Below are 25,936 nucleotides of genomic sequence, written 5' to 3'. Positions count from 1 at the left end.
ACAGGTCAAAATTAAAAGAGAAAATAAGGATAAATATGGACCGTCGATGGTTTGGATCAATGGCTCATATTGTTTGTGTTTGTTTTGTGAGTGCGATTAGAGGTTGACGTGGCACGATCTGGTTGGTTAGTAGAGGTGGGGGTGGATTGCCAACATGGATAGGCAAGGTTGTTTGGACTGTGTCAGATGAGGGATTGGGCCTGATATTGGGCCGTTTTTGATTTAAATGATAGCCACTTTATGTTTAATTAGGAGATTGCAATAGAAGCCTTTTAGTTTTTTAACTCCTTTGAAATTAATTTAAATAAATTTAATTATTTTCAATAGAATATAGTAGAAATTATAATTATCAAATACACTATTAATTATTATGATTAATTATTTATAAAAATACTTTATCTTCTAAATTATGACACTAATTTCAAATTATTAAAATAGTAAGTTAATTAACTAATAATTTATTAAATTAATTATGAAACCTATGTAATACATAAAGGTTATTTTAATAATCTTAAAATAGTAAGTATGTCATATTTTGTAATGGTAATACTAAATTATTAATTTCAACACTATTAATGCTTAATTCTTTTGTAAAAATAGGTATTATTGATTAGAAAATATTTGCAAAATATTTATTGCAAATCATTAAGTATAAATAAATTAATTTTAAAAGGAAGGGTCAAAATTGATCGTCAACACCTACCTCGCAATTGCAACGGGTGCTCGCAATTGTGACAACTGTAGCACTAGCACGCCAGCAATCTGGAGCAAGTTCAAACCAATCTAAAACACATCTGAAACTCACCCGATCCCCCGGGGCTCCACACCAAACATCCACATAAGTCCAAAAATATCTTACGAACTCACTCGCGCAATCAAAACACCAAAGTAACATCCGAAACTATGACTCGATATCAAAACACATGAAATTTCACAATGAACTCAAGAATCGCTAGAATCACAACCAAGCGTCTGATTCCTATCAAAGTAACTCAGAATGACACCAAATTTTACAAACAAATTTCAAATGAAAAAACAGACCTATGCCAAGTCCCGAAACAAAAAACCCAACCCGATAGCTATAAATTAAACCTACGGTCAAATATAAGGAATTTCTAAACCATCAAATTGCCAACTTTCGACAAAACAAGCCAAATCAACCTAGGAACTTTTGAATTCAAATTCGGGCATACGCCTAAGTCCAAAATCATTATACGAATCTATTGGAGCCATCAAAATACTGTTTCGGGGTTGTTTTCAAAAAAGTCAAACCCTGATCAATATTCCCAACTTAAGCTTCTAAACCAAGAACCAATTGGTCCAAATAAATCCAAAACCTTCCTGAAATGAAACCAACCATCTCCGCAAGTCATAAAGCCGCATACGCACGTACGAGAAGCTTCAAAATGGGAAACGAGGCACAAGTACACAAAACGATCGATCGGGTCGTTACACTCTTCCCCTCTTAAAAGAATCGTTCGTCCTCGAACGAGTATAGAGACATACCTGTAGTGCCAAAAAGGTGAGGATAATGATTCCGCATGTCGTGCTTGGTCTACCAGGTCGCCTCCTCGACCAGTTGATCACTCCACTGAACCTTTACTGAAGCAATGTTCTTTGACCTCAACTTATGGACCTGCCTGTCCAAATAGCCACCAACTCCTAGACATAAGTTAAATCCTTGTCCATTTGGACTGAGCTGAAATCTAATACATGTGACAGATCACCATAATACTTTCGGAGAATGGAAACATGAAACACCAGTTTAATTCCCGATAAGCTGGGTGTCAATGCAAGTCTATAGGCCACGTCACCCACTATCTCAAGGATCTAAAAAGGACCAACATACCTAGGACTCAACTTGTCCTTCTTCCGAACATCATTAGACCCTTCATGGGCGAAACTATGAGCAAAACTCTCTCACCTACCATGAATACCACATCATGAGCCCTCCAATCAGCATAATTCTTCTGCCTGAACTGCGTTGTAGGAAGCCGATCCTGAATCAACTTCACCTTCTCCAAGGCATGTCTAACCAAATCAGTGCCCAACAACCTAGCCTCCCCTGGCTCAAACCATCCAACCAGAGAACGACATCGCCTCCCATATAAGGCCTCGTAAGGAGCCATCTGGATGCTCGACTGATAGCAATTGTTGTAGGCGAACTCTGCGAGCGGCAGAAACTGATATCATGAACCCCCAAAATTAATAACACAGGCACATAACATGTCCTCCAAGATCTGAATAGTGTGCTCAGACTGCCCGTCCGTTTGGGGATGAAATGCCATGCTCAGCTTGACTTGTGTGCCTAACTCACGCTACACAACTCTCAAGAAATGTGATGTGAACTGCATGCCTCAATCGGAGATAAAAGACACCGACACACCATGAAGAAGAATAATCTCTCGAATATAAATTCAAGTCAGATGCTCTGAAGAGTAGGTTGTCACGACCGGAATAAAGTATGCAGACTTGGTTAGTCTGTCCACAATAACCCACACTGCGTCAAGGCTCCCACTTTCACTCTGGAATATCAAGGCTCTGAAGCAAACCATCCGGTCTTTGATGCTCATACTTCACCTGCTGACAGTTTAAACATCGAGCCAATTATTCCACAATATCTTTCATCATTATTCTCCACTAGTAGAGAGCTGTCTCAAGTCCTGGTACATCTTCGCGGCACCCGAATGAATGGAATACCACGAGCGATCGGCCTCCTCAAGAATCAACTCACGCAACCCATCCACATTGGGTACACAAATGCAGCCTTACATCCTTAATACCCCATCATCGCCAATAGTAGCCTCTTTGGCATCACCGTGCTGCACCGTGTCCTTAAGGACAAGTAAGTGGGGATCATCATATTGACACGCCTTGATGCGCTAAAAATAAGAAGACCATGAAACCATGCAATCAAAAACCTGGCTAGGCTCTGAAATATCTAGGCTTACAAACATGTTGGCCAACCACCGAACATCAAATGCTAACAGTCTCTCCCCTACTGGGATATAAGCAAGACTCCCCATGCTCTCATCCTTCCTACTCAAATCATCGGTCTCCACATTGGCCTTCCCGGGATGATAAAGAATGGTGATATCATAGTCCTTTAGTAGCTTTAACCACCTTCATTGCCTCAAGTTCATATCCTTTTGCTTGAACAAGTGATGTAGACTCCTACGATCTATGGATACCTCATAAGACATGGCGTAAAGATAATGCCTCCAAATCTTTAGCGCGTGAACAATGGCTGCCAACTCTAAGTCATGTACTGAGCAGTTATTCTCATAGGGCTTCAACTAACGCGAAGCGTAAGCAATCAGTCTACCCTCTTGTATCCTTACCTACCTCACAATTGCAATGCTGGTGCTCGCAATTTCCACAACTGCAGTACCAGCACACCAGCAACCTGGAAAAAGTTCAAACCAATACAAAACACGTCTCAAACTTACCCGAGCCCTCGGGGATCCACTCAAACATCCATACAAGTCTAAAAATATCATACGAACTCACTCGAGCATTCAAAACACCAAAATAACATCCGGAACTATGAATCAGACATCAAAACACATGAAATCTCATAAAGAACTCAAGAATCGCTAGAATCACAACCAAGCATCCGATTCCAATCAAGCCAACTTAGAATGATACCAAATTTTGCAGACAATTTTCAAATGATAAAACGGACCTATTTCATATCCCGGAACAAAACTCTGAACCCGATATCCTTAAATTCAACATACTGTCAAACTTAAGGAATTTCTAAACCTTCAAATTTCCAACTTTTGACAAATCAAGTTAAATCAACCTAGGAACCTTCGAATTCAAATTCGGGCATGCCTAAGTCCAGAATCACTATACGAACATATCTGAGCCATCAAAATACCGTTCCAAGAACCAAAGAGTCCAAATCAACCCAAAACCTTTCCAAAATAAAACCAGACATCCCCGCAAGTCATAAAATCACAAATGCTCGTACATGAAGCTTCAAATGGGGAAACGGGGATCAGATACACAAAACGACTAGTTGGTCATTACATTCTCCCCCTTTAAACTAGCAATCGTCCTTGAACGAGTATAGAGACATACCTGAAGTGGCCAAAAGGTGAGGATAACGACTCCGCATGTCGTTCTCGATCTCCCAGGTTGCCTCCTCGACCGGTTGACACCTCCATTGAACCTTCTCTAAAGTAATGTTCTTTGACCTCAACTTTCGGAACTGCCTGTCCAAGATAGCCACCTACTCCTCAACATAAGTCAAATCCTTGTCCAATTGTACTGAACTGAAATCTAATACAAATGCTGGCTCACCATAATACTTCCGGAGCATAGAAACATGAACCACCAGGTGAACTCCGGATAAGCTGGGTGGAAATGCAAGTCTGTAGGCCTCCTCACCCACTCTCTCAAAGATCTCAAAAGGACTAATATACCTAGGGCTCAACTTGCCCTTCTTCCAAAACCTTAAAGCAAAACTATCTCACCTACATGAATGCCACATCACGAGCCCTCCGATCAACATAACTCTTCTGACTAGACTATACCGTATAAAGTCGATCCTGAATCAACTTCACCTTTGCCAAAGCATTTCTAACCAAATCAGTGCCTAACAACCTAGCCTCACGAGGCTCAAACCATCAAACTAGAGAACGACATTGCCTCCTATATAAGGCCTCGTAAGGAGCCATCTGGATGCTCGACTGGTAGTTGTTGTTATAGGCGAACTCTGCTAGCGATAGAAACTGATCCTTTAAACCCCCAAAATAAAAAACACAGGCACGTAGCATGTCCTCCAAGATTGAAATAGTGCGCTCGGACTACCTGTCCGTTTGCAGATGAAATGTTGTGCTCAGCTCGACCTATGTACCTAACTCACGCTGCACAACAATCCAAAAATGCGATGTGAACTGCATACCTCGATCGGAGATAATAGATACCGGCACACCATGAAGATGAACAATCTTCTGAATATAAATCCGAGCCAGCTGCTCTGAAGAGTAGGTAGTCACGACCAGAATGAAGTGTGCAGACTTGGTCAGTCTATCCATAATAACCCACACTGCATCACATTTCTTCAAGGTCCGTGGATGTCCAACTACAAAATCCATGGTGATATGCTTCCACTTCCACTCTAGAATATCAAGCCTCTGACGCAAACCACCCGATCTTTGATGCTCCTACTTCACCTACTGATAGTTCAAACACCGAGCCACATATCCCACAATATTCTTCTTCATTCTTCTCTACCAATAGTGCTGTCTCAAGTCCTGGTACATCTTTACGATACTAGGACGCCAGCTATCGGCCTCCTCAAGAATCAACCCACGTAACCCATCAACATTGGGCACACAAATCCGGCCCTACATCCTCAACACCACATCATCTCTAATAATAACCTCCTCGGCATAGCCGTGCTGCATCGTGTCCTTAAGTACAAGAAAGTTGGGATCATCATAATGACACGCTTTGATGAGCTCAAACAAAGAAGACTGTGAAACTACGCAAGCAAGAACCCGACTAGGCTCCGAAATGTCTAGCCTCACGAACCTGTTGGCCAAAGCCCGAACATACAATGCTAGCGGTCTCTCCCCAACTCGGATATAAGCAAGACTTCCCATGCTTTCAGCCTTCCTACTCAAAGAATAGGCCACCACACTGGCCTTCTCGGGATTTTAAAGAATGGTGATATCATAGTCTTTTAGTATCTATAACCACCCCTGTTGCCTCAAGTTTAGATCCTTTTGCTTGAACAAGTGTTGTAGACTCATGTGATCAGTGAATACCTCACAAGACACGCCATAGAGATAGTGCCTCTAAATCTTCATCACGTGAACAATGGTTGCCAACTCTAAATCATGCACTTGGTAGTTCTTCTCATGGGGCTTTAACTGATGTGAAGCGTAAGCAATCACTCTACCCTCCTGCATCAATACACATCTAAAGCCAATCCGCGAAGCATCACAATAAACTGTATAAGATCCCGATGCTGAAGGTAAAACCAGAACTGAAGCTATGGTCAATGCAGTCTTGAGCTTCTGAAAGCTCTACTTACACTCGTCAGACCACCTGAATGGGGCACCCTTCTGAGTCAATCTAGTCAAATGAGCTGCGATGGTGAAAACCCCTCCACAAAACGACGATAATATCTGGCAAGCCTAGAAAGCTCCGGATCTCAGTAGTAGAAAACAGTCTGGGCCAACTCTGAACTGTCTCCATCTTCTTCGTATCCACCTTAATCCCATCACTAAACACCACATGGCCCAAAAAGATCACTGAATCAAGCCAAAACTCACACTTGGAGAATTTAGCATATAGCTTATTCTCCCTCAAGGTGTGGAGCATGATCCTAAAGTGCTACTCAAGATCCTCCCGGCTGCGTGAATACACCAATATGCCGTCAATGAACACGATGACGAAAGAATCAAGATATGACTGGAACACACTGTTCATCAAGTGCATAAAGGCTGCTGGACATCACCAAAACTCATAGTGACCATAGCGAGTCCTGAAAGCCATCTTCGGAATGTCTGAATCCCGGATCTTCAACTGATAATACCCTGACCTCAAGTCAATCTTTGAGAATACCCGAGCACCCTGAAACTGATCGAACAAACCATCAATGTGCGGTAATGAGTACTTGTTCTTGACTGTAACTTTGTTCAGCTACCTGTAATCATTACACATCCTCATAGAGCCGTCCTTCTTCTTCACAAATAGAACTGGAGCACCCTAAGGTGAAATACTTGGCCTGACGAAACCCTTGTCAAGCAACTCCTGAAGTTATTCCTTTAATTCCTTCAAATTCGTTGGCGCCATGCAATACGGTGGAATAGAAACGGGCTGAGTGCCCGACACCAGGTCAATACCAAAATCAATATCCCTATCGGGCGGCATGCCCAGTAAGTCTGCTGGAACACATTTGGAAAATCTCTCACTACTGGAACTGACTCAACGACAGGGGTATCAGCACTGGCATTCCTCACAAAGGCTAAATAAGCACCCCTTCTCAACCATCCATTGTGCCTTCAGGAAGGACACCACCCTACTACGAACATAGTCCAATATACCTCTCCACTCTAACAACAACAAGCTCGGCATAACCAATGTCACGGTTTTGGCGTGACAATCCAGAATAGCGTGATAGGGTAACAACAAATTCATGCCCGATATCACGTCAAAGTCCATCATATTGAGTAGTAGAAGGTCAACCTTGGTCTCATAACCCCCGATAGTGACCAAACATAACCGATAAATGTGGTCTGCTGAAATAGAATCACCTACAGGTGTAGACACATAAACATGAATACTCAAAGAATCACAAGATATATCCAAATATGAAGCAAAGTAAGATGACACATACGAATATATGGAACCCGGATCAAATAAAACTGATGCATCCCTATGGAAGACTAGAACAATACTTGTGATGATAGGATCTGATGCAACAACCTCGGTCCTACCCAGAAAATCATAGCAACAGGATTGGCCTCCCCTCTAGGATGACCTCTACCCGCCTGACCTCCTGCCCTAGCTAGCTGTGCAGGTAGAGTGGAAACTGGAGCAGCAACCATAGCTTGTGGAACCCATGGAACCTATAGAGGTGCACCCCTCATAAGTATGGGACACTCCCACACCATATGCCTAATATCACCACACTCTAAATGACCTCTTTGTAGGCGTGGCTGCTGGAATTGAGTTTGACCCGATCAGCTGGAATGACCGCTGAAGGTACCCCATGCAGGAGGTGCACTAGAAATGGTTGTGTATAATGGGAGATTTGAGACCTCAGAATGGCTGGAGCACTGGGAGTAGCCTAAAGCGTAGAATGAACTGGTCGACCTACATAACCTCTACCATGACGAGCTGAAACGGCAGCTCGTGAACAACTAAATCCTCCAGAATCGCAAGGACTCTTGGCCTCCCTATCCTTTCTCTCTTGGACACGCATACGCTCCAACCTGCGAGTGATCTCTACAACCTGCTGAAATGTAGTATCAGTCTTCAACTCCCGTACCATACTGAATCTAAGACCAAAACTGAACCCCTCTATAAATATGCGGACTCGATCTTTGACCATAGAAACCAAAGCAGGTGGATGGAGGGACAAATCACTAAACCTCATGGAATAGTCTGACACTATCATAGTTCCTTGATGAAACTGCTCGAACTATGTGCACCACGTATCCCGAAGGGTCTGTGGGACTAACTCCCTAAAAAACATATTCGAAAACTGAGTCCAAGTGAGTAGTGTTGCATCAGCTGGTCTACCCTCCTCATAAGCCCGCCACCACCTATATGCTTACCATGTCAGTTGAAATGTAATAAAGGTGACCTCGCTCACCTTCACAATGCCCATGGCACGAATAATACGATGGCCCAGTCTAGAAAAATTCGTGTATCCTCAGAAATTACACCAATGTGAGTAGGAGGATCATACTTATTGAACCTCTCACTTCTTCTTTGCTCCTCCTCTGATGCCACTAGCCTGACCTCAAGCTTAACCACGATAACAGGTTGTGCTGGCATAACATCCGGAACCTGATCAGCCTAGACCTGTTTCTTTGGAGTACAGGTGGCGGGAGTTTGAGTTCCTCCCCCAGCCTGAGAAATAACTGGTGCAATTGGGATCAATCCCGCCTGAGATAAAGTATCGAACATGCTCACGAAATGTGCCAAGGTCTCCTGGAGTTCAGGGGTAGTAGCAGGCATCTCAGGTGACTGCTCCCCAACCGGAGCTACTAGTGGCTCCTCACTCGTTGCTCTAGCAGGTGTTGTAATTGCAGCACGTGCCCTCCTGGGCCTCTACCTCTGTCGCGGCCTTTCACGGCTCTATCAAAGGGTGCATGTGTTTGCTCGGCTGATCCAGTAGTGCGTGTCCTCGCCATCTATGACATATTAGAAAGACAAAGGCTCAAATTTAGAAACTACAAGTCCGCACAATAAGGAATGAAAGAAATAGAATTTCCTAATAGTTTTGTTGCCTGTCGAAGATAAGTATAGACGTCTTCGTACCCATTCGCGAGACTCTATTAAACTTTCTTATGAGTCGTACCACCTATGAACCTAGAGTTCTGATACCAACTTGTCATGATCCCAAAACCTCACCTTAGGAATAGTGATGGCACCTAGTCTCTAAGACTAGGTAAGCCTAACACATGATGAGATCTAATAGAAACAACTAACTTAACTATTAAACATTAAACTGATAAATAAAATAGCGTAGCCAAAATCGAACAATAGTTATACAACCCCAAAACTGGTAGTACATATTCATAAGCTCTACTGAGAGTAACTAAGAATATCAATTATATCGTTGTTTGGAATGAAAAATAGTAGTAATGTAAATCTCTAGAAGGTGAGTTCGAGGCCTGCGAGGGTAGAGGCAGGTATACCTTGAAGACTCCATAGAAAATCTTCAACAGCTAGCTAACGACCGGCATGCTCAGAGGTACCTAGATCTACACAAAAATATACAGAAGTATAGTATGAGTACACCATAACGGTACCTAGTAAGTATCAAAACTAACCTCGTTGGAGTAATGACGGGGTAAGTCAAGACACTCAATAGACATGAAAGATCTGTGCAAAATATTAATATAAAGCTAATAATGGAAATAATATTAATATAAGTCTAGCAATGGAATGAATATTAATATAAATCTAACAATGGGATGTAAAATCAATAAATGACGTCAAGTAGGAAACAGGTAATAAAGCAACTAAATAATTAGAATACAGTCAAAATGCAAGTGAAATCAGTTAACGAAACAAACGAGAGTCCAAATAATCAAGTCGTTCCAACACAAGGTTTTCAACAAGAATCACCCTGAGGTACCACAACTCATAATCATAAATCACAAATAATCCTTGTATCGTCGTGTGAGCCTTTCATTAATTTTTAAAAAATACAGTTTTCCCGAAATAGCTTCATGCACTTTAGCCCCTTATCTCACCGCGTGTGCTTCAAATGAAGTAATTTTCCTTACTAGCGATACGCGTATAAATCCCCCTTATCTTACCGCATACGCATCAATATCACTGCCCTTATACTGCCATATGTGCATCTCATCATAACACAGTAATCAACTCACATATTACGTGCCCATATGCCACAACATTGCCAACACAATAATACCAATTATGGTGATTAAGAGAGATTACGTGGAAAAAAATCATTACCATCTAGAGCTAATACTCAACTCTAAGAAGCATGTGATCCTTTTCATGTAGAAGCAGGTTATTTTGAACTGACAATTGTTTATGCCAAATGCAAAGCAGTATTGAGGAGACCACTATGGGAGGTCTACTAATAGTTACCCTCTCTCCATGTTTGTAACTATTTCTTCCCTTCGAAAATTCCCAAATGATGATGGATGGTAATGATTGAAAAATAGGTGAGTCTAGGGATCACTTGGACAGTCCAATATTTCACCACAACTTGATGCAAGATGTCCCTGTCACACCTCTTTTGTACGGGAAAATGAGTTTTTCCAATTTAAGTGACATTATTGAAATGAGATTGATTTAATTTATTTTTAAAGAGTCGCCACTTGGAATAATTTATTTCGGTGTTCCAAGTCTATTTATTTTAAATCCCAATTCAAAGAAGTTTGTCTCCATTTAAGTCTACGAAACACATAAGACCATGTAAGAAATTCTGTTAATCCGGGAGAAGGTATTAGGTACTCCAGAATTCTGTAATTTTAGCACGGTCGCTTTACGATCATAACTTGGCTTTATCTATTTATTACATATTTTAAACCTACGTGCATTTTTACCCCTTTACCGCTTTTAATTACTTGATTATGGAATTATCTTTGAAATGAATCACATGTGTGTGAATCCATTTTGTTTGGGTGTCAAAATTATGTCACGCGTACGTGTACACAATTAATAACATTTAATTAATTATTCAGATTATTTGGCCTAAGTCGCGTGAACACATACCTTTATTGATTTTTGGGATCATAATTATGTCAGGTTTACGTGCACATAATTTCTATAATAGATTAAAGGCGCGCCTAAAGCATTCTACGAATATTCATAAGTGTTTATATTTGTCTAAGTTTGAGGTTTTGTGAAGCTATGAATTGGAGTGAATTGTATACTTAATACATACAAAGCTAGAAGTCCCAATTAGTTAGGAAATGTATACATGAGGCCGTAGAATTACTCTTTATTATTAGTATCATGTGGATTTATAATAGTATAATGGTGGATTATAAGTTGTAGATTAAATGTTGCACTAGGAACCTTAACAAATCTGAAGAAAATGGAAATGGGCCATCAGCGAGGGGGCAAAACTTGGAGGCCTTCTGTAGTTCGAACTAGATTTTGAAATTGTTGGTCTAGGAAACACTGGAGTTCACTTAACTCCAAGTTCGTACATTGCCCAACCATATTTGGTACAAATTGAGTCCAATTACATCGAGTCAAAGAAAACTAGGAATGAGTTTAATCAATTTATGAAAATCATCCATAAACAAACAAATATTATCCTTTTGATTTCGCTTAGTACATGATTAAAGGGATTTAGCAAACTATATATGAAACTAAATCAAAAAATAAATTACACGAATTGCTTAATCATAAACCAAAAACTTCAAGCCTCCATCATATCGTTTTCCTGAAAATAGCCTCTTATGTGTTGACTGATTTCCTTTCTTCAAACGAATCTCAACTCACAAGGCAATAGCCATTGGGCTATCCTCGTAAATCAGACATGGCTAATGCATTAATTCAAATACACAAACAGTCAGTTAGTTAACTAATGTGGATGTACTTAGAGCATGAATCATCAATTACTATTAGACACAAGTATCTAATCAAATATTCAGCTAGAATATATAAACAACAACAGGTGTTAATCATACAAGGCAAACAAACAGAGATGAGAACTAAAATACTAAATCGAAGTAAACTAACACAAATTGAACATGAAAAATCCAGATCCTTATTCATAGACTCAAATAGAAGAGAAAAGGGAATCATTATATACCTAAAAGCAGAGAACGACAATTAAAAGAAGAATGAAGGAGTTCAGCTACGACAGAATGAGTACAACAGAAATAAAGTAAATCCTCAGCTCAAATAACTTGCGAATTCCAGAAAATATGCAGAAATTAGGTAGAAATCAGAAACAGCCTTTGATCTCCTTTTTTTATATTTTTTTTGGAATTCAGATCTGGAATTTAAAATTTGTATCCAAAAAATCGCTTTCAGCTTTGTGGAATTGAGAAGCGCGTGAGATGTGAAATGAGAGTGAAGATAAGTGTGAATAGTGAGTGAAGGTAAATATTGAGTGTGTATTGTGTGGGTAAGGGTATCTTTTTATAATAAATTTTTACAGTTGTTCAGTTATTTCCTTTTTCTTTTAGACCTTTTTCCTTTTCTGTTTTACCCAACCTTCCCCATTATTTATTGCTAACAAGTCCCTATCCCCTTTTCTAGAAGCTTCCCAAGTAATTTAGCAAATCATTTTCCAAGTTCGGATCCTAAGTTAAACCTTTAATCAAGGCTCATTCTGAAAACAGAATTCAAACGAATTTTGCACTCATATAAACTCAAACAATACCAGTCAAGAATGCAATTCATACTAAGTAAAATATGTAATTAGACACTAATCTAAAACGTGCAAACTAAATTATATATGCTACGCTAGAAACAAAAATGATTACGAACACTTTTATATAGGCAAACGAATGACCTAATCATGAAATTTGAACAAACTAAGAGAAAAGAGGAAAGGCGTATACCTAAAGAGATGAGGCAACAGAGATAATTCTAGCAGGAGTCGGCCGGTCAAAACGGACTCCGGTTGCCTGAAAATCGAGAAACTCTGCCTAGGAGTGTGTTGATGCCATGGCTGCGAGGATCTTAATTTCAATCAACAGTGCCCTTTGCGGGTTTTCACTAGCTGACCTCTCACATTTCTCTTCTCGCCATCGCCTTATAGTGCCCTTTGCGAGTTTTCACTAACAAGACTCTCATTTTTTCTTCATTTTTTTAAACTTCTCTACTCACTATCGCCTTACAGTACCCGTGAGGGGTTTCACCAATAAGACTCCCTCATTTTATTTATCTCATTTGGTTGCATCAGATCCAAGTAACAGTACCCTCCAATTCGTGAACATTCTCGCTGATTAATCGGAAGGACTTGAAAAGGATTGGGTAAAAAGAATTTGGATTGAATTACAACTTTGGAACCTTTCGGGTGAAACCATCGCCGAATCTTATAACATCTGCCCCATTTTTTTTATTTTTGGAGGAATGTTGATTTTTTATTTGGTGTGACCGAATCCCAGAGTGAGGCTGCCTACGTATCATTTCGGAATCAGGCCGGACTTAGTTCAATAACATGAACTTTTTTTTATTTTTTATGTTTGTTTTGTTTTTCTTTTCTTTTGTTTTGTTTTCTTTTGCTTTTATTTCTTTTCTTTTTTTTTCTTTCTTATTCTTTGCTCCTTTTTTTCTTTTTCCTTCGTTCTTTTTCTTTGCTTTTTCTCTCTTTTTCTTTTCAATGAGGTTCCAAAGAGGGTAATTAAAGAAGGTAACCGGCTCAAGGGGTTGCATAAGGGGTAATGATATTTGGGTAGCGAGAATGAAAGCATTTGTGATCCCAATCAGGGAATATTAATGCGCATAGAGGGTCAAAATAGTACCTTTTGACTGCATCCGCAATTTTTCCTTAGCTTTCTTCATGATGTGGGAGAATACATCTCAGAACGAGTTGTCCCACTTCAAATTTTCTGGGCCATCCTTGGGATTAATAATCAGAATGTGAATTTCTGAGGCCGTTTAAACATTTCCCTTTGACCTAGTGAAACATGGCTGAGAAGCCAGAATACCAACAAAATCAACCACCTAAACAGAACATCACTTTGGGCACACACAATAAAACTGTTAGTTCAAAGTACTTAACCGATAGGAAATCACACGATGGGATGCAATGCACCTAAACAGTTAGAACGCTTCTATCATGTTTTGGCGACTTCTAAAAGGAAGACTTCTAAAATTTTTTTTTATTTTTCTTTTTCTTTTCCTTTTGGTCTTGAATTTTTGGGAATTTCAAAAGTTGAAAAAAATATTGTTTGGATTTTTGAATGCTATCTTTGAATTTTTCGAAATAAAGACTTCTAAGAAAATGTTTTGGATTTCTGAGTTTTCTTTTCTTTTTTTATTTCCGAAAGTAAACTTCTGAAGAAGAGCAAAAATATTTTTGGACTTCAATTTTTATGAAATATACGAAAGAAAGACTTCTAAAGAAAATGGAGAATAGTATTTTTTTGATTTATTTTTTTTATTTTGAATTTGTGGGAGAAAGACTTCAAAAAAAGAGAAAGATATATTTTGGACTTTGATTTATTTTTTTTCTTTCGAATGAAAGACTTCGGAAGAGAAGACAAATATTTTTGGCTTAAAACCTTTTCTGGGATATTCTAAGAAAAGACTTCTAAAGAAGGAATTAAGGAAAAGAAAAATATTTTTTGAATTTTTGAAAATTGGGGCCGGACCCGATGAAGGTTGCCTACGTATCTCACATTCGGTGAGAATCAGACTCGCGTAGTTCGTAAGTTTTGAAAAAACATGGGAAATATGACACTTGAAAATTTTGGATCACTTTGAAATGACCTTTCTTTTCTTCTTTTTTTTCAAAAATTCGGCAGAGTTTCAGGATTTTTCAAATATGGAGATTTTTGAAAATCGGATGAATTTTCTCTCTCCTACCTCTCACTTTTTTTTCTCAATTTTCTGTCCCTATTCTAGAAACTGGTCAACACGCAAACCAGATCAAACAAAATGCACATGTAGCAAATAGGATGCATCATGATGGTATTTCTTTTTTGGGTACACCTGTCCTAGACGGACCTAACCCATGTGTTGAGTCCCCAAGATCAAATGCACGTGATGTAAATAAACGTTCCTACTTGGGACCCGACATGAGGCTATGTTATTCTAGGTTTATATCCTAGGGGGTATTTTAGACCCGGCGTACCCAAGCGGACAGCTCAAGCCGAGGTGGAAGTAACGTACCGGGAGCACGAAAGTCTACCTGGCCTAGTTACTGAACCAGCCCCGTTCTAATTGGTATGGCCTTTAACAGAAAAGACGGCCACGCGCACATGTGCATCATAAATTCAGAAGACTTAGAAGGGAGACGTAAGAAGACAGTTTATACATTTCAAATAATATCAAAGCGGTAAATGAACGGTATTTAGCACATTAGTCCCACAAACACATTAATATCATACAATCAATAAAGCCAAGTATATATCACATTACAAGCTCGAATTCTGAACCCTGAACTAGAAGTTCTGAGTTCTTATCCCCAACAGAGTTGCAAGAGCTGTCACACCTCTTTTTTACGGGGAAAGCAATTTTTTCAATTTAAGTGACATTATTGAAATGAGATTTATTTAAATTTATTTTTAAAGAGTCATCACTTGGAATAATTTATTTCAGTTTTCCAAGTCACCATTTATTTTAAATCCCAATTCAAGGAAGTTTGACTCTATTTAAGTCTGCGAAACACAGAAGACCGGGTAAGAAATTATGTTAATTCGGGAGAAGGTATTAGACACTTCCGAATTCCGTGGTGTTAGCGCGGTTGCTTTACGATCATAAGCTGGCTTGATTATCAGTTTATTACGTATTTTAAACCTACGTGCAATTTTACCCCTTTACCATTTTTAATTACTTGATTATAGAATTATCTTTGAAACAAATCACGTGTACACTTAATTAATTATTCAGATTATTTGGCCAAAGTCGCGCGAACACATACCTTGATTTATTTTTAGAACCAAAATTATGTCATGCGAACGTGTACATAATCATGATAATAGATTAAAGGCGCGCCTAAAGCATTCTGCGAATATTCACAAGTGTTTATTTTTGTCTAAGTTTGGGGTTTTGTGAAGCTTTGAATTGGAGTGAATTGTATACTAAACAAATACGAAGGTGGAAGTCCCAATTAGTTAGGAAATCTATACGTGAGGCCGTCGAATTACTCTTTATCTCAATTAGTTAACTGTTTACCCGTAAAATGGTACAGCTGAATTTATACGTGGTTTCTAGATAAGTGAACTAATTTGATCTTGAAATAATATAATAATCGAAGAAATATACAGTACTTAGCCTTGGAATATGGATGAAATAACAAAGGTAGTGCTTCCGTGAACACGGTTTCCGAACACAACAATGATGAGATCGAAAAGTAAGAGAGTGATATTGTATAAAACTTTGTACAGAACATAGTATCTATTCTAGCCAGAAATTTTGTCCCCTTTACAATGGTAACTGAGTTCACTATTTATAGTTATGCCTATGGAAAAGTGTCCTAGGATCATGCCCTCCTTTAATGCCAATTATTAGGGCCATTGATGAAGATGTAACGTTGAGCGTAAATGCCAAATTCTTTGTAACGGATCGTCGCTCTTAATATTGTGAAATATTCATTAGTAAATGCTACCAGGTGCAGAGCATTTAATATACTTTTATGAACGTTATCCGTTCCGGTGACAAGCGCAGTAGCTGCGATCGGTCCTCATCCATTCCATCTTGGATTCCACGTATCCTCCTTTTAGTCATCCACGTGTCATATCATATTTTACCCTATATAGATAGTCCCCCTGCTTTCCGGTGACATAACTTTGTGTTACCGGGAAGTTGGTAGAAACATCTTTTTGGCAGTAATTACTATAATTCCCTCCGATGGTCTCTGACAGTTAATTAGATGTATGTCTCTCTGCATTTAATGCCCTGAACACATGTCATCCCATGATTCAGCACAACTTTTGCCGATTATCGAGTTAATCATGGCCATGAATTTAGCTGCCAAACTTTTACTTATACGCAACTTTCTTTTCCTTTGTGATTCACAATTGCTTGAGCTTATGATTTGCATCCTTGTTTTCCATCCTTTTTCTAATTTTCTTCAAACACAAACTCTTTACCTTCTTCTTTTCCAATGGCTTCTTCCTCCAAATGTGGTGGTTCTACAAAGAATAAGAACAAAACCGAGGATTCCATTCCTCCAATAGTGGATTCCATCATCCCAAGAAGGCTTAGTACTTCGAAGGATTTTGAAGAGAAATTTCCTACTGCTAGCCCTCGTACATGGACTGTTAGTAGGTATCCTTCTTCCATTCGTCCATCCAGTATTCCTACTGTGAAGGAGGACTGCCATTGCTATGAGTTGGAAATTATTGCTCCTGATCTATCAGAGCGAGTGACCCTTCCCAAGGAAGGTTTTACATATTTTTCACGTATCCCTTTACTTTGGGTGCGTTTTCTTTGAGCGGCGAGCTTGATTCCATGGTTGCGGAGTTTTGCCTTCGCTACCAGGTATGCTTGGCACAGGTAAGTCCTTCAGTGTGGAGGGAGATCGCCTACCTCTGATGCTTGTGCCAAGAAACTGGGGAGGAGCTAACCTTAGCTCATGTGATGAATCTTTATTCCACCAAAATGGGAATGATAAACCTTTGCAAGCGTGACCACCATGCTTTGTTGTCTAGCATGGATGATGACAACGACCGTGGGTGGATAGAACGGTTCGTTGAATTTACCACCAACGACATCATTCCGACAACTGCTTTATCCTTTCCGGTCGCTTGGAACCGCACTCGTATGTTCTTTGTATAATATTCCTCTTATTATATATTCTTCTATGGCCGTATCATCTCTTCACCCTTTGCATATTTCAGCAACTCGATGGCCCACTGGTGGTGGAAGGTTTGAACCTATGGGTTCAGAAGATTTTGGACGTCACAATGCCCGAAACTCGTTCGTGGAAAGAATCGACCCTTAAATATAGGTGGAAGGCCAAAAATCATGGTAACTCTAATTTACCTTGCTTTCATTTTTGTATATGAAGAACTTGGTTGAACCCTTCTGACTTTGTTCATGGAATTAGGTCTACCTGCGGGCTCTGTTGCTATCCCCGAGGAGGACGTTTTGGCTGATCCTGCTGATGCAGTGAGGCTGCTTAAGGAAGCACTTACTCGAACAGGTATCTCCAAGCCTGTTTCGGGTGCAAATATTTCTTTACAAGAGTCCCCAGCCGGAGGATAAACAAACAAAGAGAAGATGCTCCTCCGCGGCCGGGGAAAATTATAAAAGGGCAAAGGTTGGTGCCCCCAAATTATCTCCGGCGGCGATGATGACTGGACCTCCTTCTGGGTCGGTCGTAGACACTGTGATGATTGATAATGATGAAGAAGCTATCGGTGAGAGAGCTTCTTTACATAGAAGGCGACGATCCTCATCATCTCAATAGGATGCTCGACCTGTTGAGATAGTTACACCAACTGAAGACGATGTCTCGGCACTTTGGGGAGAATCTGATTTGGTAGAGTATGCCAACTACCATTTTGGGCCCCAATTGCTGCAACCGGTGATGCGGGGCCGAGTACTAGGTCCTTGCCATCTTTTGTTGGCGAGTATCAAATAACCAGCACTGCATTTGATGCACCTACTTCTCACTCTTCACCTCCATTAGCTTCATCTCCACATTCACCAACACCAGCAACTGCTACATCATTTCTATCTTCATCTACTCTTCCACCAGTCCCCAGTTCATGGGAACTTGCGGCAGAATTATGCTGCTCCTTCTGAAGATCCACAAAGGAGGAGGAACATCACTCTTTCGGTCTCTACCAGGTGCAACCTCCTATCATGGCCGGTGGAGCTTGCTAATTACCTGAAGCCATTGGCTTTAGAAAAAGACTAGGAAAAGATTCAGACACTCTCGGGAGAGTGTTTGTTGAACAATGCTATGCATAATGCCGCAGCGGTACGTTCCTTCCTTCCTCTATTATTTCTTCTACTTTGAACGAATGTATTCTAAATTTTACCTCTTCTTATTTTATAGGCCAACTTTCTTACTTCTGAGGGCCTTCAAAGGTTGATTCATGAGAAAGAAGAACTTACTTCTGAACGGGATCAGCTTTTGGCGGAACAGGACCAGACTGTTCTCCGCCACTCGGAACTGGAAACCAGAGCTACTAAGGACGTTGTTTTGGAGGCTTGCTTGCAGCAAAGCGAGCAAGAAGTGGTAAACCTTAGCCAAGAAATTAGACCGCTGAGGGATAGATTTGATGAGGCCGAGGCCAAATGGGCAGAAATCCAAAACGTCGTTCTTGCTGCAATCGACCGTGAGGCTGCCTCCGCTGAATGAGTGATTAACTTGGAGGCAGCATTGAACTCCAAAATTGAAGAGCTTGATGTCGTGGAGGTGAAACATGCCCAGCTAGAAGATAAGTACAAGAAAACTATTGAGCATAATAGGCTCTTTAGTTCAACTGTCCGTGAGCTCGACGTCAGCCTCAAATCTACTAGATCCGCCCGGGAAAACCTTTCCGCCGAGGTTACTCAACTCAAAGAAGAACTTAAACGCCGAGTAGCTTCCATAATTGTTGAAAACACTTATTCCATATATAGCATGAGGAGAAAAACCTTGGAAGAGGCCAAAGTTGGTATCATTGAGATTGATGGCGAAATTGTTAAGGCCCGAGAGCTTAAATTGGCTGCAACAAATGGACTCCAGGTGCAGTCTGATGCTCGAGGTTAATCTGATTTCGGTTCTAAATTTGCAAAAACTGAAGAGGGATTGGAAGTCGATGAGGCCGAAAACCAAACTGGGGAAAGCGTTGAGCCATCGACGGAACCACCTACTCTTCCCGGTAATGCAGATACTTCTCTTCCTCCTGGTCCCGGAGGCACTGCAGTTTATCTTTTCCTTTCTTTTCTCATTTTGTACTTGTAACGTTTTGGCCCGCTCTTGTGAATAAAGACATACTTTTTGTTCAAGTATTGTTTGAGTCTTACATTCTTTTGAATATCCATGCAAGCTTTTAACTTTTGCATTTGCTCAAGTATTTCGTGCATGTTGTTCAATTCGCGCTTTATTATGTGTAGTCTTGGATGCCTTTTATTTGAAGCATTTTGGTTCCGAGTATTATCCCTTTTACGTGAGGGTTTTTATGAATTTTTGCGCAAGTTTGCTTTTTGCGTCCTTTTCATATGTGGCTTCGGGTGTATTTTTCCCCGATGACATTTTGGATTTCGGGCATTGATTCTTCCGGAACCAACCCTTTAATGAGAGGGTTTTTATAAGAGAGGTCCCTCTTATGTTTACGGTGCTCTTGAAGAGGACGTCTTATGTTCATTATGGCACTAACATTTGAAGTATTTGTTTAACTTTCAAATGACAAAATCAGCTCATCGCTCAGACAAGAAACAAGATAAAAGTAAAAGGATTTCATTGTATTCCTTTTATTTTTAGAAACTACATAAGCATTTTGCTATGCGGAAAAGAAATTGCCATTACTTGTGGCTATCTTGTACAACTTGTTTCTACGGGGCTGGCTGTGCAGTCCCCGGTCCCGATAATGCATTTTGTTTACAGATTTTCGTTCCATGTTGACGTGGCAGTCATTATTGTCGTATCCTCATATCATTCCCCCTAGTGTTTGAATGCGAAGAATGCGAATTGGAACACGGGAAGTCTTATATCTTCGAAGGTCCCACCAACGAATTGCTAGGTAACCCTTCACTCGGCAACATATCTTGTTTCCCCTTGGGAATCCATGCTATTGAGCAAAAGAATACCTAACAGTCCTCTGGCGGTTTGTGCCCGTGAACAGTTGGTACCCTTTGTTCGGTAGCAAACTTAACTTCCCGGTAGGAATTTGCTATCGAACCAAAGATTACCTAATCGTCCTTGAGTGGGAGCTTGTTCGTTTTCCTTGCTATCAAAGGTATTATTGTTGTTGTCTTCATAGTATGCTTTCTATCGATTCCTCATTAAAATCCTTGCCAGAAAAGCTTAATTGGGACAAAACTGAACAAAGGGAAAAAGTGTACAACACATACTTTCTGTTTGAGTGTTGTTCATAAAGCAATAATATCTTTTGAGGTGTGCCACGTTCCAGTTGCTAGGCAACTTTTCCCCATTCTGGTTCTCCAATTCGTATGATCATTTCCCAGTGACAACTGAAATCTGGTAAGGACCTTCCCACGTTGGACCTAGATTTCCCGTGTTGAGCTCCCGGTATTTTGTGTTACTTTCCTTAGAAACAAGTCTCCTACTTTGAAAAAACAAAAATTGTCTCTCTGATTGCAATATCGCTCCATCCTATGCTTTTGAGCTGCCATTCTTACCTGCGCCAAGTCCCTGCATCCCTCGAGCAGTTCCAAGTTGATTATCACTGCTTCGTCTTTTGATTCTTCATTTGTCTGAGAATATCTCAAAGTGGGTTCGCCTACTTCAACCGGGATTAGGGCTTCAACACCGTACATGAGGGAAAAAGGAGTTTCTCCTATACTTGATTTGGCCGTTGTTCGGTAGGCCCATAGAACTCCGGGCAACTCTTCGGGCCATTTGCCTTTTGCTGCTTCGAACATTTTATTGAAGTTTTGAATGATCACTTTGTTTGTTGACTCCTCTTGACCATTAGCGCTCGGATGATAAGGCGAGGGTGTGATTCTCTTTATTTTCAGGTCTTTGAAGAACTTTGTAACTTTTGCACCGATAAACTGTGGCCTATTGTCGCATGCTATCTCTTTTGGTATTCCAAACCTGCAAATTATATTTTCTCACAGGAAATCGACTACTTCGCGTTCTCCGATCTTCTGATAAGAACCGGCTTCCACCCATTTAGAAAAATAATCAGTCAAAATTAAAAGAAACCTTTCCTTTTCGGTGGCAGTAGGCCGACAATATCCATTCCCTATTTCATGAATGGCCACGGGGACAGAACCGAATGTAAGGGTTTTGTTGGTTAATTTACTAGTGATATGTAGCGTTGGCACTTATCACATTTGTGTACGAATTCTTTGGTGTCTTGTTCCATGTGAGGCCAATAATATCCTCGCCATACTAATTTCAGCACCAAAGACTGTATGCATGAGTGATTGTTGCATATCCCTTCGTGGATTTCTCTCATGACATAGTCAGCTTATGATGCTCCTAAACAACGGGCCAGCAGGCCTTGGAAAGATTTTCTATACAATTGGTCTTTCTTGAAGCTATAACGTGCAGCTTTGGTGCGTAACGCTTGTGACGCTTTGGGATCGTTGGGCAACTTTCCGTGCTCGAGGTAGTTAATTATTTTATTTCTCCGGTCCCAAACCAAACTAGCCGAGTTCACTTCATAGTAACCATCCGTATCAAGGACTGAACTCATCAATAGTACCACCGTTCCAGACTCCGATCCCTTTATTTCCGTCGATGAACCTAAGTTTTCTAATGCATCTGCTTCTGCATTATCCTCTCTCAGGATATGAGTGATTGACCACTCACGGAATCGTGCCAAAAGAGCCTGGACCTTTATCACGTATTGCTGCATACGTTCTTCTTTGGTGTCAAAGATCCCGTAAACCTGATTTACCACCAGCTGTGAGTCATATTTGATTTCATACTCTGCTTCATTATTAGTTAAAGGAATTGTTCTGATAGCTTGCCTTAAGGTTTCCCCCGAAGGCGTGATTAAAATTATTCCGAGCCCGGACCATTTTACGTTCGAGGCTCTATCCGTAAATAAGTTCCAAACCCCTGATGTTGATTCCGACACCATGACTGCCTCCTTGGTTGCCAAAGGTAGCAGTCCCGGACTAAAATCGGCCACGAAGTCAGCCAAGACTTGTGACTTAATTGCAACCCTCGGTTTATATTCTATGTAGAATTCACTCATTTTGACGGCACATTTGGCCAATCTAGCCGAGAGTTCGGGTTTATGAAAGATGTTCCTCAAAGGGAAAGTAGTCACCACAGCTATTGTGTGGCATTAAAAATAAGGCCTCATCTTCCGAGCGACGATTACGAGAGCTAAAGGATGTTCCGCAAAGGGAAAGTAGTCACCCGTTAAAATTTGCTAACGTAATAAATAGGAAACTGCGTACCTTCATCCTCCCGGACTAAAACCGCACTTACCGCAACTTCTGAAACTGCGAGGTAGACTAGCAATATTTTGCCTTCTTTTGGTTTCGAGAGCAATGGAGGGCTTGATAAGTCTCTTCAGGTCCCTCAAAGCCTGCTGGCACTCCGGCGTCCATTCAAAATTGTTCTTCTTTTTGAGTAATGTAAAGAAGCGGTGACACTTTTCCGACGACCGGGAAATGAACCTGCTTAAAGCAACTAACCTTTCTGTGAGTCTTTGGACTTCCTTCACGTTTGATAATTGATCTGGGATATCGTCTATGGCCTTGATTTTGTCAGGTTTTACCTCAATTCTCCTTTGTGAGACCAGAAACCCCAGGAACTTACCGGAGCTGACCCCGAACGTGCACTTTTCAGGGTTACGTTTCATGTTATTCTTCCTCAGGACATCGAATGTTTCTTGCAAATGCTTAAGGTGGTCACCTACATTCAAAGACTTAACGACCATATCGTCCATATAAACTTTCATGGTTTTTCCTATTTGCTTTTCAAACATCTTATTTATGAGCAGTTAATAAGTGGTTCCAGCGTTTTGCAACCCGAAAGGCATTACATTGTAACAATATGTACCAATATTTGTTATAAATGAAGTATTTTCCTGATCTTCCGGGTTCATTAATTTGGTTGTAGCCAAAATAAGCATCAAGGAAACTCATCAACTCGTGCCCGGTCGTGGCATCAATCATTTGATCGATATTTGGCAGTGGAAACGAATATTTCGGGCACGCCTTATTAAGATCTTTATAGTCTCTTCTTTGATGAATTTATTCATGGCCTCGGCAATAGGGTGCTTCTTATGTCGTACAGGTGGTATGTTGGGGTCCAAACTCAGCTTGTGCACGGTTATTTCCATCAGGATACCTGTCATATCCTCGTGCGACTATGCAAAAACAATAAGCGTTAATTTTAAGGAATTCAATAAAGCCAGACCTGAGCTAGGGGTACAGTCTTGTTCCCAAGTGAAATTTTCTTTCTAAGAATTCTTAGAATAATGACACTTGATCTAGTTCCTCCGTTGTGGATTTTGTTGCGTCCGTTTCTTCTGGAACTTGGAAATATCTTGGTACCTGATATTGTTCTGACGATTCTACCCCTGGAATAGTCTCTTCTAACTCGGGAGTAGGCGCCGGTTTCTGTAATTGCTATACCGTGCGCTCCTTCCCTTTGCTATTGGAAACTGAGATTGCATTCATCTCCCTTGTTGTCGGTTGGTCACCTATTATCTGCTTGATTCTTTCAGGCATCGAAAACTTCAACAATTAGTGATACGTCGAAGGTACAGCTTTCATCTCGTGTAACCATGGCCTTCCTAAGATGATGTTGTATCCCATATCACCATCCACTACTTCGAAGAGAGTTTTTTTCATTACTCCTTCAGCATTCGTGAGCAGCAAGATCTCTCCCCGGGTCGCCACGCTCGCAAGGTTGAATCCAACAAGGAGTTTTGTCGCCGGAATAATGCTTTTGGTGAGTTTAGCTTATTCCAATACTCTCCATTGTATGATATTAGCCGAACTTCCAGGATCCACTAGAACACGCTTGATTTTAAAATCTAACACATTTAAAGAGATTACCAGTACGTCATTGTATGATAACAGTAATCCGTCTGCGTGTTCCTCCGTGAAAGTGATATCGTCCTCCCGAAGTCTTTTGCTGTGATTTATCGATACTTTAGCCTTCTTTACCGCAAAAAAGGTGACCGCGTGATCTCGTTCCCCCCAAAGATCATGTTGATCGTTTGGCATGGGGTTTCTTCTCATGCTTTCGAGGATTCCGTGTTATCTCTGTTGCGACCGTAATTGTTCTTAGCTCGATCACTCAAGAATTCTCGGAGATGACCATTCTTCAATAGCGTTGCCACCTCCTCCCGAAGATGTCGACAGTCCCTTGTCCGGTGATCGTTCGTCCCGTGGTATTCGCACCATTAATCGGGATACCTCTGGCTGGAATCAGACCTCATAGGTCTCGAGAATCATGCTTCTTTAATGTTCCTCATGGATGACACCAGTTCCACTATGCGGACGTTGAAGTTATATTCTGATAACCTAGGGTAAGAAAGATCTCAAGCCCCCCGGTATTTGTTTATCTTGAAGTGATCTATTGTTTCGACCACGATCAGTCCCTCCGTCAACGGTGAACTTTTATGTTGCTCGGAATTTTCTGCCACGGCCTTCGGTACGCTCATAGGGCAAAAAATGACCCCTCGTAGTCTGCCTATCCGCAACGTAGTCATCCTTTGATCTTTCTCTGTTCTTCTCTCGTCCTTTGACCGATGATGTAGAACCGACCTGGTTATCTTCGATCCTTATCTTGGACTCATACCGGTTGTGAACATCTGCCCAGGTTATTTCTTGAAACTCAAGCAGGCTCTCCTTCAGCTTCCGGGAAGCGTTTGAACTTCTCGAATTCAATCATTTGGTGAATGCTTCAGCTGCCTATCCATCTGGGACAACCGGTAGAAACATTCTTTCTTTCTGGAATCGTGTAACAAACTCGCGTAATAATTCTAATTCTCCTTGTGCGATTCTAAATATGTCGGCCTTCTGGGCTTGCACCTTTCTGGACCCGGCATGAGCTTTAATGAAAGAATCCGCGAGCATCACAAAGGAATCTATGGAATGCTCGGGCCGTAACGAATACCACGTTAGGGCTCCCCTAGTGAGAGTTTCACCGAATTTCTTTAGCAACACAAATTCAATTTCGTGAGGAGCTAGATCATTTCCATTCACCGCCGTTGTGTAGGTGGTAATATGTTCCTGTGGATCTGAAGTTACATCATACTTTCGAACTTCATGCATTTTGAATCGCTTCGGGATTACTTCTGGTGCCGTACTTGGCTTGTACGGTAATTGAACATACTTGTTCGAGTTCGGGCCTTTCAATACTGGTGGTGTGCCCAGTATTTGATCCATGCAGGTATTTACTTCCCTCATGAACCGTAAAAGCTCTTCTTTGAATGAATCGTTCTCGTTGTTAAGACCTGATCTGCTCCCCCCAGCC

At 40.8% G+C, this 25,936-nt stretch overlaps 1 protein-coding gene across 1 annotated transcript; it reads right to left on the bottom strand.

Moving 5' to 3' along the window:
* Nucleotides 1-18,476: 18,476 nt before the first annotated feature.
* Nucleotides 18,477-23,432, bottom strand: LOC138895582 (uncharacterized). Its single transcript, XM_070180289.1, has 3 exons — nt 23,140-23,432; nt 21,160-21,577; nt 18,477-18,608 (listed from the first exon to the last, which is right to left on the bottom strand). Exons 1-3 carry the CDS (start codon nt 23,430-23,432, stop codon nt 18,477-18,479), a joined length of 843 nt encoding a protein of 280 aa, XP_070036390.1.
* Nucleotides 23,433-25,936: the final 2,504 nt, after the last annotated feature.

The sequence above is a fragment of the Nicotiana tomentosiformis genome, chromosome 7, assembly GCF_000390325.3.
Source record: "Nicotiana tomentosiformis chromosome 7, ASM39032v3, whole genome shotgun sequence".
Classification (NCBI taxonomy): domain Eukaryota; kingdom Viridiplantae; phylum Streptophyta; class Magnoliopsida; order Solanales; family Solanaceae; genus Nicotiana; species Nicotiana tomentosiformis.
The sequence above is the reverse complement of the archived record's forward strand: the minus strand, read 5'-3'. Positions and strand labels throughout refer to the sequence as shown.